Genomic DNA, 19384 nt, shown 5'->3' on the forward strand with positions numbered 1-19384 from the left:
TAAATAGACACCTCAAGTCCCATTATAATAAACGAAACAACAAAATGAAATAATAAAAATAAAAGCTTACCAGGCCCCACCTGCGTCTAGAATAATTTCAATAGTGGGCTCAAACAGGCATCGTACGTTAGAACTTTCATACATATAAACGTATTTAATATTTATATTGTCACGTCGTCTTAATTTGGGTCCACACGCGGAGACAGGTAAATGAACTAAAGAAAGCTACTGAAGTTTCAGAGAAAGAATTACTATGTTTGCAATACACGACGATATGAAGATAAAATATATGAGGACGAGATATCAGTTGTAACAAGAGTTGGTCCACATAAAAACATAGTTATGGTACGATAAACAGTCAAGAGCTATATCAACCACTCGTTGTTATACACACACGTTATCCCAAAGCTATCTGAGTCTTTCATGCAGAGACGTATTCTACTGAAATCGGTATTTTTTCATCACGTGAAGGGTATTACTGAAACGGTTAAGCTTTCACGTGAAACTCGATATCTGTATTTCAAACTATTCTTCCATGTGTAACTTAAGTTTTGAATGGAGAACGAAACCCCTGCAGAACTCAAAATTGAGTGATTCCAAATCCTACGGATTCGTGACGTCGAGATCTTAAAAATAGATCCATTGTGTTTGATAAAAAATAATGTTTAATACCAAAGATGTAGAAAAATCTACCTTAAATATAGAAATAATAGAAATTTTTTGAAATTATAAAAAAAAATGGAAATGTAAATATGATGCATTAAACATAATTTTTCATCAAACACATTAGGTGTATTTTTTGAAGATCTCGACGCCACGAATTTGTAGGATTTGAAATCACTCAATTTCGAGTTCGTATGAGAAAGATACGAATTTTGAAGTTTTGATGCAAAAAAAATTATTTGAAAAAAAATAGGAGAGAGAAAGTGACGAATTTATTAATAAATAAGGGCAAATCATACCTTAATTATTGCCACATAAGCCATTTGGCTATATCCCTAAAAAATGTCAAACATAGGTTAGATCTAAAATCACATGTTTAAAGTGGTCTAGTTAGTTACAAATCTCTTAATTATTTCGCAGAATTATAACGAGAAATCATAAATTGTTGCTGTAAAATAACACACTTGAAAGAAACTACTATTCCGTAATTCCATTAGGGTTCAGACGAGTTTTGTTCAAAATTTAACTAATATATAAAGTTTGTAGAATTACCAAATTATCCCTTTTTGTACCCATATAGGATGGGAAATTTCATAAAATAAACTTATTAACATACAAAACTTTAAAATATACTCAATAATCGACATAATTGTATTAAAACTAAATTTCTCATATATTGTGGTCTAAAATACTTTTTGCCTTCAATATGTCATATTATTTTCTTTATCACCTGATCACTTTCATTTTCATATATCTTATTAGTTTGTCACTATTTCCCTTTAAATTGTCCAATAATTAAATTTAAAGCTCATTTTCAGAGAATAAAATACCTTAACAAGCGACAACTCGCTTTTAAAAGTGACGTCGCTTATAAAAGCTGTTTTTGTAGTAGTAAAATTTAAGATTAAATTCGTATAAAAACCATATTTTTGTTCTTTTTCGTGTGTTTTCATAATGTATTTTGAAAAATATTGAAGATCACAATACAATTTATTGATATTCATAAATATTTATCGAAAATGTCAGATATCAACCAACAGCGTCCAAAAATATATTTTTTAAAAAAAGCTTATTAAATACAAAGCTTCCTAAAATCCATTGAATCGGACAAAAATATCTTTCAAAATGAAAAAAAATATATTAATGTTATTTTATATACTTTTTCCTCACGTTTTATGAATTTTAATGGATTTAATTATGACCCATCTATGTCTGTTTTTTTTAAAACAAAGTAAAAAATTATTAAAAATCACAAAATAAATTAATATATATTTTTTAAATCCATCTTAATGATCTATCAATTTGTGAAATTTTTTTCTCCATAGCATACTGGTTTTAGTATAGTTGTGTGGCGCCAAAGATTGGTGACACACACTTCCCGGCCACGGTGAGCGGGCGGCTTTTGAGGAGGGTTGAAATTCAATTTGGATTGGAAAGGGTAGTTTGGACATTATAGATAATATGAATTATTAATTCAATTTTTTAAATAAATTATTCTTGTAGTGATACTACTACAAAAAAGGTCTTTAAAAGCGACAAAAGTCGCTTCTTAAAGTCAAAAATTCGCTTCTAAATGAGTTTTATAAACGACAAAGTCACTTCTAAATGACTTTTATAAACGATAAAGTTGCTTCTAAAAGTCAGTTACTTCTAAATTCGCTTCTAAAAATAAAAAGCAACGGTTTTAGAAGCGACATGTCGCCTCTATGGTCGCTTCTAAATCCAAAAATTTATGTAGAAAAAGGCTCACGCGAAATGGCCGGAAGCATTTAGAAGCGACATTTGAAGCAAATTTTCGCTTTTAATGTTTTTCCGCCATTTCATAGGTAATATTTAGAAGCGGATTGCCGTCATTTCTGCAGACAAACAACGTCGTTTTGTAAAAAAATTAAAAAAAGATGATGGAGAAAACAATGAGCCAAAAACTTCAATGGTTTAGAAGCAACGTCGTTTTGTATTTACACCTGAAAATTTTAGCAAAGAAAACAAAGAAATTAAAATTTGGGAGATTAGAAGCGACGTGTCGCTTCGCTTCTAAATGGCGGAAAAATTATAGAAGCGACAAATGTCGCTTTTAATCTTAAAAATATGACTTTTTCAAGACATAATATTTGTATTTTCATAGAATAATATGAAAGCGACTAGTCGCTTCTAATAAATAAATGTTGCTTCTAAAAAATTACGCAACCTTTAAAAGCTATTTTTGCAGTACTGCGAGTAAGAATAAGTTGGAGTTCAAATGCAATTCCGTGTGTTGTTCGTGTTGTATCGGCACAAAGAAGAAAAAAGGAGTGAATAAATTTCTTCAAATGTACTGTGCCCTTTCTTTCTCAAGCAACAGTGATGAGAATAATAATAATTGCAAAAATGAAATTTGTTCTAGCATAAATCGGATATGCTTCTCAGAAAATCTGATGTCGTCGCCTAGCTACTCATTTTCCCTTTAAAGTGTAATAGTTCAATTGCTAGTTTCTTTTTTTGTGCTAATTCACTTAATCGATATGTTAAATAATCAAACATCAAATATATTGATAAAAGATAATCACATAATATAAGAATTTGATATATTTATTAAAAATAAATATTCCTTTACCACAAGTTACAATTTGATATGGATAAGAGATATCCAAAATATCACCAAGTAAAATATATATTCACATTCTCCATTATAATAAGCCTTTACTGTACTTGAATGACTATAATTATTATTAAATACAATTTTTTCATGACATATTTGTCATTAAATACGGGTTTTCATGACAGATATTGTTAAAAGTAATAAAAAGTGGAGAAAGGCCTTGACGACGGAGAAAAAAAAAATACTCTCAATAGTCGTACTTTTTAAAAAAATCGCTATAAATAAAATAAATAATTAACAAATTAGCCAACTAACTAAAATTAAAAAAAATCGGATATACTTTAATGAAGATATTAAAGTAATTGTATATCAAGATACATAAACGCTTTTTCCAAAAGTTAGGATTCCTAATTTTTCCGTTTCATGTACAATTTCTAAAATCGCTTTTGAACTTTTTTCTAAAAACTGTTTTATCAAACGCAAAAAAACGATTTATTTTTTTCTAAAACAAAAAACAGAGATTAATAAGCCGTGCCAAACGGGACCTTTATTAACTAGAATTCTACAACCGTCTTCAATTTGCTTTCTTTCCAGCGTTTTGAAAGTAGAACTTAATTTGTACAGTTGCAAACAGAGACCCATAAATAACTAGAATAGTAAATAGATAACTCATAAATGAATAATATCAGGAATGGGAATCCATCAACATGATTTTCCACAAAAGTGATGGCTAGCGAGACGTCATTGTCTAATTTTGTATTTCAGCCTCATGAAACACATGCCCAAGTTCCAATTTTATTACATTCATATTTTTGCATAGTTGTTTATAGCATCGAATTCGTTTGGAACATCTGGTCGCAAGTCACAATTCTCACAATATTAAATTTTTACGACAACGACCACTTAATATATTTTGTTAGAGCTAGCAAGGTTAGCGAGACAAAGGGTTTCAATTGAAGCAATCAAAGTGATAGGGTTTTGGCCAAAATAATCAAGCTCGTCATATTTTTTTTTTTTTTAAGAGAACACTAATTCATAAATCAACCAATCCAAAGAGGGGCGGAACATCCACGAAAAACATAAAAACCATAAACTCGAGATTTTAAGGCACATTAACAAATCGAGTGAGTCGCACTATTTGTGTTCCTCTCGATCGTGAAAAGGTGATAAACTTCGATATCCCTAACGCATTTAGTGTCTACTTCAAAGTTATCCTAATGTTGTCTTCAAAATTAGAGGCGTTGAAGTGAGGCCGGATCTGAGCGAGCGACCACCCAAACATCGCATGAGTGACCACCAGATCCGTGGGAATGAACACACAAAAATACCAAGAATTGAATAATGAAAAAACATAACCACAAATAAATAATAATAACTCCCAACAGGAAAATAAAACCCCCAAACAAATGAAAGATTAATGTCATGAAAGTTTCAATCATGCAATAAAATAGAAAAATAAGAACATCCAGATTGTAAAGTGGTGCGTTGGTCTTGCTTTTGCAAAAATAAGAACCGATTCTCGTTCCTTGCTTGTTGGTGTTAATATAACGTTTTGTAGGTTGAATTAGTTGTGGATCAAAACTTATTTAAAAATCATTGCTTGACCGTATAACTCTTTTGAGCTATGCTCCATAATGCTTTGTGGGACTGCACTCCTTGACAAGTATGTAATTAATTTTTATAATTATTTTGCTAAACTTTATATAGAATATGTTGACTGCCCGAGATGGGTTTTCTAACGGTCTGTTAGATAATATCGGAAAATTACATTTCTTCCGGGTAACTGGGTTCTGGTAAACAAAAAAATATGTAAAAAATGGTTTGTTGAAATTTAGAAAAAACGGGAAATCAATAACTTTCTATGTTTCCCATTGCATAAATACTGGAAATAACACAAGAATTTAATTTAATTTTTTGAAACATGGGTAACCTTTTTAACGTACTGTTATAGTCTTGGTCACTTAAAATTAGTTTTCATTAGCCATGCATTGTATCACTGATAAGTTTTTACTTCTTCAAATGAATATTGACCACAAGAACCTATGAGGAGAATGTAGTGTAAGATATTTTTACACATACTAAAGGTGTTCTAGCAACATGAACACGTTAAAGCGGAAGCGAAAAGGATCGGTTTACCTCCGGCCATTGTTGTGGTTTTCCGGCGAGCTCGGGACTCCGATTCCGGCGAGAATTTTGTGGTTCTTCTAGGCTCTTACTCTCTCTCTTAGATGGTGTTAGTTTCTGAATGAATGAGCGAGCCTAGGGACCTCAAAATCGTTTATTATACATTCTCATAACCATCAATGAGAAATATTACGTTATAATAAACGTAATCAATTTGCTTAATTTTGGCTCTTAATTGTGCGTTATATTTGGTCGAAAACAGTTTGTATATGGACCATATTAATGGAGAGATTATTTCCATTGATAGCTAACTCAAAAATGGAAATATTCTTATATGTAGGAGATTGGCGTGAGACAATATTCGAAGTGGCCTGGAACGATTATTCGAATTATTAGTACGCCTCTTATAAAATTGACAATTTGCTCTCGTGTAGAGCTTTCGGTTTTTGAAATTTAATTTTTCTTGCTTGACAACGTTGAAAATACATGAAAAAAAAGTAAATATCTACAATTATAATATAGAAAATTAGGATTATTTACACGTTAATAATCCTAATTTTCTTTAGTGGCATGCCTTTAGTCAAGGATCGGTAATCATCAACTCAGTGCTAATTTGTTGGATGACCACTTTATCATCTTTAACACGTTCTATAATAGCTAAATACTTAATGTCGATGTGTTGCTTCGACTTCACTTTTATTAGCCATAAAAACAACAGCTGAATTGGCATGGTACAACTTTAGTGGCCTAGAAATAAAGTCGACAACTCTAAGCCCATATATGAAACTCTTCAACCAAACACCGTGTGATGTAGCTTCAAAACAAGATACGAACTCAGTCTCCATAGTGGAAGTAGCAGTCAATGTCTGCTTTTTGCTTCTCCAAGACACGGCTCCGCCAGCTAGCATAAAAAACATATCCTGAAGTGGATTTTCTTGAATCAATGCAGCCAGCGTAGTCAGCGTCAGAGTAGCCAACCACTTCCAATTCATCGGTCCGTCTGAACATAAGCATGTAATCATTTGTTCCTTGAAGGTATCTCATAACCTTCTTTGCGGCTTTCCAATGGTCAAGACCTGGGTTACTCTGATATCTACCCAATACTCCAACAACATATGCAATGTCAGGTCTGGTACAAACCTGAGCATACATAAGGTTTCCTACAGCGGAAGCGTATGGAATATTCTTCATTTATCACCATTCACAATGGGTGCTACACTTGGTGAACAATCTTTCATCCGAAATCTCTCAAGAACTTTGTTGATATAGGTCTCTTGAGACAAACCCAAAATGCCTCGTGATCTTTCCCTATGGATCTTAATGCCAATAACATAAGATGCCTCACCCATATCTTTCATATCAAAGTTCTTTGAAAGAAACTGTTTCACCTCATATAGCATTCTATTATCATTAGTCGCTAGCTAAATATCATCCACATATAAAACAAGAAAACATATTTTACTCCCACTAACCTTTTGGTATATACATTGATTCATGACATTCTCTTCAAACCCGAATGAAGTGATGACATCATGAAACTTTAAATACCATTGGCGGAAGGGTTGTTTCAAACCGTAAATGGATTTATTAAGCTTGCAGACTAAATGCTCACGATCACTAGAGGAGAATCCTTCAGGTTGTTTCATAAGGAAGGCAGTTTTCACATCCATCTGATGTAGCTCAAGAACAAAATGAGCTACTAATGTCATAATTGTGCGAAGAGAATCTTTCTTTGAAACAGGAGAAAATGTATCCGTGTAATCGATTCATTCTCTTTGAGTAAACCCTTTGGCTACAAGTCTTGCCTTATGTCTCTCGATGTTGCCTTGTGAGTCTTTCTTTGTTTTAAAGACCCATTTGCATCTAATGGCTTTTACACCATTAGGCAACTCGACAAGATCCCAGACTTGATTAGTTGCCATAGAGCTCATTTCCTTAATCATGGCATTGTGCCGTAAGTTAGATTCTTTAGAACTTACAGCTTGTGAAAACATTTCAGGATCATTCTCGGCTCCAATGTTGCAGTCCGTCTCTTGTAGATATACTTCATAATCACTAGGGATTGCTGATCTTCTAACTCTAGTAGATCTTCTTAATATTACTTCACCATTCTCTTCATGATCTTGTTGTTCAATAGGTTGTTCAACATGATCTTGATCAGCAACTTGATCTAAATGATCAGCATTATTAGCTTGTGGAATTTCAATAGCTGGTTGTCGTACACACGATTGAGCTTGAGGAGTGTGTACGATAATCAATCTATCACTTGAATTAGAAGGTTGAGCTTCATTGTGATCCATTGCAGACACTGAGTCATGCAATTGGTCACTCTCACTAATCAAGTCATTCTCAAGAAATTTTGCGTTTCTTGATTCCACAATCCTAGTATTGTGAGATGGACAGTAGAATCTATAACCTTTAGACTTCTCGGCATATCCAATGAAATACCAACTTATAGTCCTAGGGTCTAGTTTCTTTTCTTGTGGATTATAAATTCTCACTTCAGACGGGCATCCCCAAACGCGTATATGTCGCAAACTGGGTTTCCAACCTTTGAATAACTCAAATGGCGTTTTTTAAAACAGCCTTGGTTGGAACTCGGTTTAATATATACACAGCCATTTTTAGTGCTTCAGTCCACAATAATTGAGGAAGTTTTGTTTTACTCCTCATACTTCTCACCATGTCCATTAAAGTTCGGTTTCTTCTTTCTGAAACACCATTCTGGTCCGGAGTACCAGGCATAGTGTACTGGGCAACAATCCCATGTTCTTGAAGAAACTTCGCAAATGGCCCAGGTGCTTGTCAATTCTCAGTATATCTACCATAATACTCACCACCGCTATCTGATCTCACAATCTTAATTTGTTTACCACATTGTTTCTCTACTTCAGCCTTGAAAACTTTAAAGGCGTCTAAAGCTTCATCCTTAGAACGAAGTAAATAGAGATACATATATCGTGAGAAATCATCTATGAAAGTGATAAAGTATTTTGGACTACTTGCATCCATGTCAGGACAACAAATATTTGTACGCATGATTTCTAACAATTCAGTACTTCTCTTTGCACCATTTTTAGACTTGTTGGTTTGCTTTTCTTTATGTAATCCACACATGTCTCAAAGTCAGTAAAATCAAGAGCACTAAGTACTCCCTCATTCACTACCCTTTTAATTCTAAAAATTGGAGATATGTCCCAATCTCCGGTGCCACAATAGAGAAGAATTTTCATTCATAATACAACGCTTCAACCCAGCAGTGACATTCATGGAGTAATGAGCAATGTTAGTTTGTAATGTAATGGAATAAAGACCTTCAGACAATGTACCATGACCACTAACTTCAGATTTATTAAATAAGGTTAAACCTTTATCCGAAAAAGTGAAATTCATAACCATAGGGCACAAGCCTTGACATTAAAATTAAATTCCTTGAAAACTAGGAACGTAAAAAGTCTTTTCCAAACGCAAAACAAAACCACTGCTTAACACCAAATTTCAAGAACCAATAGCCTCCACATGTGAGCTTATCCTGCTCTGTCTGAATGGATGTATTGCTCACTTCTTACTGGCTTTCGTAGGTTTTGAAACTCTGCAAGGTAATTGAAACATGGATTGTAGAACCATAGTCAATCCACCAAGTATTATGACCAGCATTTGTTAGATTTAATTTATGACATACAAACTAAAGTTAAACACCCTTTTATCAGTCATACATTTTGAACATAGGGCACTCTTTCTTTATGTGTCCCTTCTTATTGCAAAAGAAACACTTTGCCCTTTTCTTAATGTTCTTATTGACCTTTTGATCTTTAAGGGTTTCTGGCATGTCAACTTCCAAGGCCTTTGTTAGAGATGCAATATACGTCATGCGCGCGATAAGGGCATTTGTAAAATCTTCGTGTGAAGTGACAGAAACTTGGTCTATTACCTTCAACAAAAGACCAATTGCTTCATATTGCTCAAGGGAAGCCCCAATCCCAGCAGATATTTTGTTCCTTATGAGCCCGATGCAGAGGCGATTAAAACGCTCCCACTTTTCATAAAGAACAACCTGATCTGGGGTACTCACGTGAGTAATTGTGGGTGGCTTTAGCTTCATAACTTCATTTAGCATATCCATCCATCCTAAATGAAGGATAAGCCCCTTATTGTCACTATCCACATCAGAGTAACTAACAGGTTGACGAGCTGCAATTTACATAAATTAGACATATGCTTATTAAAAATTTTGTTTTGAATAAAATTACTATATCATGTTTTACCAATGTAAAAAACATGTTTTACTCAATGAATCTAGAGACATAAAACTTGCCTGTGGGCTAAAGTTCTAATTCAATTAGATTCACACGATTATGATAAAACTGTCAAACTATGTTCATTTTCCTAATACCTGTGGGTTAATTAGGAAATATAATTTGATATTTTATCCTAATTAATCATACAAATATTACAAAATTCCTGTGGGTAGATTTCATAATATAGCATATGATTAACCACAATTATTATTTTAATGTGATTTAATTCTAAATATACAATCTAAATTAATTAAAGATGCTGTGGCTATTCTTTAATTAATTAAGACCATATAAATCACAAACAATAATAAAGACTAAAATAAATAATATTGTGCTAGTCATTGCTAAATGTTATATGCATATTATAAATAATAATAATAAAACGTCATATAACTTCTTAATTATTATAACACAATATAAATTTAAAACTAAATATTTGCATACAGATTCTAAATAATGCAAATAAAATTAATAAACATGCATCAACTTTATTTACTTTCATTACAGTATATATCACCCAAATATATACACAATAAATAAATAGGCACGAATATTTAACAATGCAAATGTAATTCAATCATCATTGCTTATTCTTCTGACTCATATAAGAATAAAATAAAATAACAACATATGACTAAATATATGCATTGTCCTTGTATAGACAATAATATAATGTATGCATATTAATGGCAATAACGTCGGAGGTCAGATCTAATAAATAGGCTTTTGTAAATGAGCCAAATGAATAAGATCAGGCCCATTAAAGAATCAGCCCAAGACATGCTGAAAAGGAAAAATGACAGCTTGAACAAAACGACATGACGGAAGAAAAACGACAAAAAATTCGAAACGACAAAAACGACGCCAAATTTTAAACTACATGTCGTTTTTCATCGTCTTCAACCTCTAGATGGGTTATTACGACCCGGTTGTGACCCGTTTAAAGATCCGACTTGTTTTCCCTCATTTTAACACCGAATTGAGTGATTCAAAAGCCAAAAGAATCACAAAACAATTTTCTTAAAGATTTCCATAATAATATTAACATTTTGACGTCAAAAAACGCAAAACATAAACACACAAGAATATGGAAATTTTCAAAAACAAGGTAGAGGTTGTGTGGGGCTCTGATACCAAATGTAAGATATTTTTACACATACTAAAGGTGTTCTAGCAACATGAACACGTTAAAGCGGAAGCGAAAAGGATCTGTTTACCTCCGGCCATTGTTGTGGTTTTCCGGCGAGCTCGGGACTCCGATTCCGGCGAGAATTTTGTGGTTCTTCTAGGCTCTTACTCTCTCTCTTAGATGGTGTTAGTTTCTGAATGAATGAGCGAGCCTAGGGACCTCAAAATCGTTTATTATACATTCTCATAACCATCAATGAGAAATATTACGTTATAATAAACGTAATCAATTTGCTTAATTTTGGCTCTTAATTGTGCGTTATATTTGGTCGAAAACAGTTTGTATATGGACCATATTAATGGAGAGATTATTTCCATTGATAGCTAACTAAAAAATGGAAATATTCTTATATGTAGGAGATTGGCGTGAGACAATATTCGAAGTGGCCTGGAACGATTATTCGAATTATTAGTACGCCTCTTATAAAATTGACAATTTGCTCTCGTGTAGAGCTTTCGGTTTTTGAAATTTAATTTTTCTTGCTTGACAACGTTGAAAATACATGAAAAAAAAGTAAATATCTACAATTATAATATAGAAAATTAGGATTATTTACACGTTTGACATTGCTAAATAGCCAGCATTTGGTAAATATTAATTAAATAGTCACTTTAAGACATAAATCTTAAGTAAATAGCCACTTTCATATACCAAACGATTGGCTATTTACTTAAGATTTGCATTTGACATTGCTAAATAGCCAGCATTTGATAAATATTAATTAGAAAGTACACTTTCAGACACAAATCTTAAGTAAATAGCCACTTTCATATACCAAACGTTGACTATTTACTTAAGATTTACATTTGAAAGTGGATATTTACCTAATATTTACCAAGCGTTAACTATTTAACAATGGCAAACGTTAAATTAGTTATTTTCAACACTGTCTTCCTCGAATTTCATGCATCAAATATAATATTTTATGAAGGTTTATGTCATAAAATACAATTAGCCTTGAAGAAAACACAAATAAATTTCTCACATAAAGTAAAAAAAATACAATGAAAAAAATATTATTTATACTCAGAGATTATTTCTAAACTATGACATCTTCAATACTTTAAGATCCAAATTCAATAAGTCAAAATTAATCCAAAAGTATGACTTTTTTATATGTGTTGGTACAAAACTACCATTAATGAAACATCCAAAATCTCTTGAAAATTTATTGACATCCAAATTTTTTTATTGACAACAATAAAATTTTAAAGAATTTTCCATAATCGCTTGAAGATTTATTGATATTCATTGAGAGTAGTTTTATACCAACAAATATAAAGAAATCATATTTTTAAATTAATTTTGATATATTGGACTTTGGTCCAAAAATATTGAAAGATCATAGTTTAGATTCTTTAGAAATAATCAATCGTACTAATTTGGGAAATTTGCGTCAATGTCACAAATTCGTCGGGTTTTTGCATTTGTGTCACAAAATTGTCAAAATTGCATTTGTGTCACGTATTTACATTCGCGTCACATGTGCAAATTTCAAATTACTCCCTCTCATCATTTAATCTTTTTATTAGTTACTCAATGTCTTCTGAATTTTTACAATACCTCATTAAAAATCACTTCATCTTCCTCTAAAACTTTCTAAAATTTTTGCATGTGACTTATTTGCAATTGGATTGCCAATTTGTGACATAAGATGCAAATACCACTACTTATTTCTCATCTAATCTCCGGAGAGATTCTGCTTCCCAGCCCACGCCTGCAAGGCCAAGGCCCATTCTGGATGTCTATCTTTGGGCCAGCAGGCTTTGGGCTTCCGCTTGCATTCGAATTGAAAATTACACGGGCGACCTCATTTTCAAACTTTTTCCTATAACAACAATTTTTTTCATTCCTATTACGAGAATAGCAGCATATTATCTGCGTGCGTTTTATGCTATTTTATATTAATGCCTTCGTTGTTTTTTCCTAACAAAACGAGTTTTTTTTTTTTTTTTTTCAGTGACGACGATAGAGTGAAAAACTATCATCGTCAAGAGTTTTCAGTATGTATTATATTAATATAAATCATACAAACGACACGGAAAGCAGTTGTAAAAAAAAAAAAAAAAAAAAAAATTGAGCTCGTACGTGTTTTGCTTGGGTTTAAAGAAAGAAAGAAAGAAGGCTGCTCCAGATTACCGCCACTTTGTTTTTGTTCTCTTTTGCTTCAGTCGGAGATTCCGAGGTTTCGTTGGAAATGAAATTCGATTAGCTCATAGAGTTTATCGTCGGAGTCGGAATTTAGGTCGAAAGCAATGGAGATTGTTTTGGATCGAAGCCACGCTTCCGATTGGGCTTACAGAGGCGAAGGCGCTGCGAATCTCGTTCTCGCCTACTCTGGTTCTTCCTCACACTTCGTATGTATTTCATTTCCCGTCGTTTTATTTTTCCGTTTCCTCGTCGTACGACATGTTTCGATTGGAAACCCTAGTTTCCTCTTTTTGGCGTGTGTGTAGATTGGGAAAGTTATCAGGATACAGAAGGCCGCGAGGAACGAGAAGAGTCTCAGAGCTTTATCGACTCACGAAGCGTTTGTTTGGAAGGACATTGATGGAATTGCATCGGCACCGAGCAGAGAGCTCGTTGGGCAGCTCTTCGTTGAGCGAGTCTTGATCCCTTTGTTGGGATCCAAATTCGTCGATCCCGGGGTCTGTAAGAATTTCAGCTCGGAGTTTCTTTTTGAAGCTGTGGATCAAGTTTATCCCTTTTTTTGTTTTTGTTTTTGTTTTTTACAGTTTTTCATTATTTAAGCCTAGACTTATCATTATGGGTTGAATTTATTGCGGTAGATTCGTGTGCCCGTTTCAAGGGATTTCTTGGAGTCTGTTGAAATTAATGTCACGAGCAAGCGTCCTGGTTGGCGAATCGATGCCGCCAAAGTTAACATTGATGCTGATTCGGCGCTTCTATTGTCTGATCATTCTCTTTTCCATGGAGGTGAGTACAATATGTGCTGTCTTAGAACTCCAAGTTCCAATGTCCTTTTTTCTGGGATTACAATAAACTGGTAAAAGCTCTGCATTATAATGTGGCTAGAAATCAAACCTAGGTTTTAGAAGCTGAAGGGTATTAAGATTTTTACAATCACGGCGGTTGATTTTCCTTTTGTATTTCAGGCTCCCGTGAAGGTGGACCGTGCATATGTGTAGAGATTAAGGTAGTTATTTTGATTTCCTTCTCTTTCTCTCGGTTGTTTTTGATGTTCAATATACCCATATTCCATTTTGGTGAAACTTATACGAGTCTTTTTGTCTGCTCTTTTCTTTTTCTCTCGAAAATAGCCAAAATGTGGATTCCTTCCGACATCAGAATTCATAGGTGAAGGAAACAAAGTTAAACGAATCGTGCCTCGTTACAAGATGCATCAAGCCCTCAAGTTGATTCATGGAGAGGTACACTTTGAAATGCATAATTAATTATAGTCAACATACACATTGTAATGGAGATTTCTTAATGTTAAATCTTTTCTTGGCAAGTATAGCCTTTTCTTCAATGCGTTGCTCTTTACTCTCGTTTCTTATAACTTTTGATGCAGATATCAGCATATAGCGAATACAACCCTCTTGATCTGTTCTCTGGATCGAAAGACAGAATATATAAGGCTGTCAGAGATCTAATCTCCAGTCCTCAGAACAACTTTCGAGTGTTTTTGGACGGGGCTCTGGTATATGGGACGTTGGATTCGTCCGCAGAAATTACGGATCTTATGAGTCAAGAATCATTTGAAGATGCGATTAGGAATGTCACCCCAGGAGATCGTGGTCTTCCAATAGAAAATTTTCTTAATCTTATTTCGGAAACAATTTATGTATCTGGTGCAATAGATAGGCTTTTACATGTCCAGAAGCTCGACAACATTGACATAGAGGGTGTAATTCATGCATACTACGACGTAGTTTCCAAGCCCTGCAAAGTTTGCGAAGAATTGGACAAGGAAACCGCACGTAGATATGTGTATCTGCATTCAATTTCTCTAGATGAAAGCTTGAAGATTGTAAAGAACTTTCTGATAGCCGCTACAGCGAAAGACTGTAGTTTAATGATGAGTTTTAGACCGAGGAAAGAAGGAAGTTCGCACAAGAATGTGTACCTGGAATCCACTGACCAAACTTTTGATTACAAGGTCAAGCATCTCTCTTTTGTTCATTAAAAGATTCTCGCTGGCATGTCTTCTTTCGGCTTTGACGTCTTATAATTATAAATGTTGACTTTTCAGGTGTCCTTCATTGACCTTGATTTGAAATCTTTGAAGAAAATGGAAGAATATTACGAAAAAGATCAGAAAATAGTAAGATGCTACACTCAAATGCTTGAAGCAGATAAAGCCAAGTGGTAAAAGAATTGGAGGTTTCATACAAAACATTGTGGTTGTAGCTGTTATGGTAAGCTATGTTTACATACATGATATGCTACATTTTGTCTACATTGTGGTTGAAGCTGTGATGATTCAAATCAATAAATAGACTTCTTATTTTCCTTGATACTTTTCTTTATAATCGAACCTGGGACCGTGCTCCAATCCACACATCCCATCATTCGTCCTTACCACTAGACCAACTCTTTAGGGTTGTTAAGTGTATCATTGATTCTTACCCTCTTCCTGTCTCTCATGTGCTGTTTGAACATTCGTTTATTTCTGGATGGTATATACGCTGCGTTTATTTTTCCCGTAATTTTGTTTTTTGTTCTTTGTTATGTTTCCATTTCTACACTCGGCTTCTATTCAATTGGACTTCCTAAGAAATGATATTTTTTTTTTCCAGCAATTTAGGTTCTCTATTTTATGGCATCGTTTCGTGCAAGACTGGTTTCGTGTCTGTGACTCGTATGATCAGAATCTGCATAAACATTTACTATTCAATTAGGAGGCACACACATTTTTTGTAATAAACATCAAACCGGACTTGAGCACATTTATATTGTAAATGTGTACTTACAATAATATTGACGACTATAGCATATGCTATTCGGCTTTATATGAACTTAAATTGGTTCCTTTATATCGAAGTTTTTGAGAATTTAATGAGAGAAAGGAAAAAGAGATAGAGGAGGAAAACTTTGGCCTCTGCAAGATAGTGATATATCAACCACTTCACTGTGATTCCATCCCAAAGGCACATGAACTATTTATTTGGACAGCTTGGCCTCGTTTAATTTATGGTACTTACTGACACAGGGAAGAAAAAAAATGCCTTTGGTCGTGGCTCTAGACAACTGTATATGTGTAAAAAAAAAAAAGAATTAAATTTGTTATTTGCAGTTTTGTGGTAACTGGATTTGCTCTTTACACTCACTAGTTACTGGTATAGATGAATGAAAATTTTGCTTTGCTTTGGTTACATAGACCTTGTACCTAAAGGAAAATAAATCCATCATCTGCTCAATGAAGAATATGAAGAATCATACACATTTGTGGCATAAAATGTTTTGACTTCCTACCTGGGGCAATATTTTGGTGCCTAATAAACCCTTGTCATCGATCTCTTGTTTAAAAATTATTTACTAGCGGAGAAACCCATGTCAACGGAAAAATTATCTAGTAGCTTTCAAAGGATGATGCTCTCTGTTCCTAGTTAGTTAAATCCATGTTACATTAAAATTCAGATTTTTAGTATCTTAAAAACATAATTTTCTTTCCCCTATACTTTGCCCATTGCTGGTTTTATGTTTGAGCTTTTATCTGATCTGGATTTCCTTTATTGTTTATTTGTCTTGTTTAAAGTTTTACATCCGAGAACTCGTTTCGTTATCCTAAAAATCGTTTAAAAGATGATACGCCGATCGAATTCCGTAATTTGAGCCCCTAACATCCAATATTTGAAGTATGTGTGTTATTATCTGAAAATTTTAGCATTGTATATTGTGTTTAGTTTCTTTCTTACTGAATGGAGGTATGCCAAAATGATCAGATGACATTTATTTAGACTTGAGACCATTTGCTTTGCTCAAACACGAAGCTCTTCAAATGCGGGAATTCTCTCTCCGAGAGAGAGAGAGAGAGAGAGAGAGACTCGGACACAGTTTTGATGGGTTGAGTAGGACAACAATGTCAGAGCATTTACTCTCTCCAGTGACTCAATACATTTTTGCTTTGTTAAGTCGTTTTCATTTTCTGCAGACACCCACATTTAGTCCAGTCTTTACATAACTGTAACTTTTTTATGTAAAAAAAAAAGGGATTTAACTCGCTACCTTGTAGTCGAATTTGTCGATTATGAATGATTGTGTTTTTTTTTTTATTAAAAACATAGCAATGGAAAAAAAAAGTCGTATGGCATAGGAAGATTTAGAAGGTGGTGCTATGTGTGCATTAATTGAATTTGCAAGAGAATAGGTGATTTAATCAAGACCCCTTCTGACCAGCATTTACTTCTTGCCCACCTACTGTGTCACCACCCAAACTTTTCCATACAAAAAAAATAAAAGATAGCATGCAAAAAATGCTTACTTTAAACCAATTCCAACAAGCCCAAATTTCCATTTTTCTTTGTAGTTATTGATTCTGGTTTGCAGTAGCTTGTTGTACAATCATGGTGTCCAAGGTTCATCTTTATTACATCTCTCTCTCTCTGCACAGCACTGCAGTGCTTTTATTTCTCACTCTTTGAATTTAATTTTTTCTGACTCTCTCTGAGCCAATTCAATCCTTTTACTGACACACCACAGTACTTTTTTCAGAGAGAATGTTCTCTCTCTTCTGAACTCATTCAGTAGTACTAACAGATCTCTGACTGTTTTGTTCTGCAGAAAACAGTGGTGTCAGTGGATCTTCTGTGCTCAAGGTGTAGACAGAATGTGATGAAGTTAATATCAGCAATAGAGGGAATAACTTCCATTGTACTTGACCCTTCTAAGAACCTTGTGACAGTGATTGGTGAAGCCGATCCCGTGAGAATCATTAGGAAGGTTAGGAAGTTCAAAAAATCTGCAACGATTGTGACGATTGGCGCTCCTACAACTGAGAAAAAAGACGAAAAGAAAGACGTTGTCGTTTCGTACCCGTCGTCCACGTGTAAGAAATGCGACGTTTGGTACGTTGTTGCCGAAGATACTTATGCCCATTACTGTTCCATTATGTAAGTCGATCGATCTCTCTATGTCTGTTTGTACCATGAAAAATGCTTTTATATATGCTCTTCGATCCTCCAATTGCTATGTTGTACTTGTACTCGTATGTACCCAATGAATTCGGTTCGCTTGTTGTCTTTGTAATTTGCCTGTAAAACCATTATTAGGAATAATTGTTGGGATATTACTGCTTGTTTTATTAAAGTGTATTCTCTAGTTTGTAGTTCTTGGTTAACTTCAGGTGCAAGAAAAGTGAATAAACCACTCCAGTAGTAGCTATCCTAGTTTTTAATATTTTGGTCTCCTGGGTAAAGAATCAATTGCGATGACCAGTTTTATTTATTTATTATTGTTAAGTCAATTTTTGGTCTTGTAATTACGAATTATGAGACCATTACTTAATATAATAATTCACAAGCCTACAAAATTATTGTTGACGTTTCAGTACTTCCCTTATTATATAGTGTGAAGTGTCGGAATTAAACTCATTATTGCATGAAACTGTGGCGTCAAGTGTAGGGTAACATCACATATATGAACGAATGTTGGTTTGTATTTTTTTTTTTTTTTTTTATAACCTAGTTAATAAATTAAAGGTAAAGAGGTTCTTTGTGTGGTTAGTTCACGAATGCTTGTGGATTTCCGACAAATTAACACTGCGTCAAATATTTAAGATACGGTGATGTGTCAATAAAGCATTAAAAAATAATTTGAGCAAAGGTTAGCATCCTCGTGTACACAACGTCAACGAATGAAAGCTCTTTTCAACTTTTATTATATTAGGAAACGCAACAACTTGGAATTGAAGATGGTTACGTATTTGATCCTTGGCTCACTTTCATACAGCTAAGCACATCCATGACCTTTTTTTTTTCATAACATTCCATAAGATTAAATAAACGAATTTTGATGAATACTCAAAATATCATAACTATCATAACTTTACCCTTTGATTAATTTTTTAATTGGCCATTGCCAAATAAATTAATTTAGTTTCTGATCTATAGTAAGTCAAATTTAATGAAAGTAAATAAATGGGTAATATAACTCTTCAATGAATAAATATTTACAATTAATTTTTTTTTTAAACACGAGACGAATCTGAAAGATTGGGAAATCTCCCATTGAGAAATGAGAGTATTCTTATTCTATGACTTGTACCATGATTTTGGACCAAAATCTACTAAACTCAAATAAATCATAAACTATGACTTAATTAAATGAGTAATTACATATTTATCTTTCATATTTAGTTTATTTTCATTAGTTAATTAATAAAACAAAAACAATTATTTAGTTTATATTATGAAAACAAACATCATTACAAAAATCCGGAGAGCAGCCTTGGGAATCTCCGACGCTGAAGCTCTTATGAACGACGGTCATCTTCGCCGGAGAGCAGCCCATGACCATCCCGGCGGCGGCGACCTCGAGGTGTCCGCCGAAACAGCCCGCCATGGATTC

The 19384-nt window shown here is 33.7% G+C and overlaps 1 protein-coding gene across 2 annotated transcripts; it reads left to right on the top strand.

Moving 5' to 3' along the window:
- Positions 1–12809: 12809 nt before the first annotated feature.
- LOC149392344 (inositol-pentakisphosphate 2-kinase-like) lies at positions 12810–18212 on the top strand. 2 transcript variants are annotated; one of them, XM_089620734.1, is made up of 8 exons: positions 12810–13209; positions 13309–13500; positions 13642–13789; positions 13969–14009; positions 14134–14244; positions 14388–14975; positions 15069–15176; positions 17576–18212. In XM_089620734.1, exons 1-8 carry the CDS (start codon positions 13108–13110, stop codon positions 17930–17932), a joined length of 1647 nt encoding a protein of 548 aa, XP_089476860.1. In that variant the 5' UTR covers positions 12810–13107; the 3' UTR covers positions 17933–18212. The 2 variants fall into 2 exon arrangements, with proteins under 2 accessions (XP_089476860.1, XP_089476859.1); XM_089620733.1 differs by lacking the exons at positions 12810–13209; positions 13309–13500; positions 13642–13789; ... (2 more) ...; positions 14388–14975; positions 15069–15176 and adding an exon at positions 17173–17394 and having other exon boundaries at positions 17600–18212.
- Positions 18213–19384: the final 1172 nt, after the last annotated feature.

The sequence above is a fragment of the Urtica dioica genome, chromosome 7 (genome assembly GCF_054948205.1).
Source record: "Urtica dioica subsp. dioica isolate 48M chromosome 7, U.dioica_male_clone48M_v1_H2, whole genome shotgun sequence".
NCBI lineage: Eukaryota > Viridiplantae > Streptophyta > Magnoliopsida > Rosales > Urticaceae > Urtica > Urtica dioica.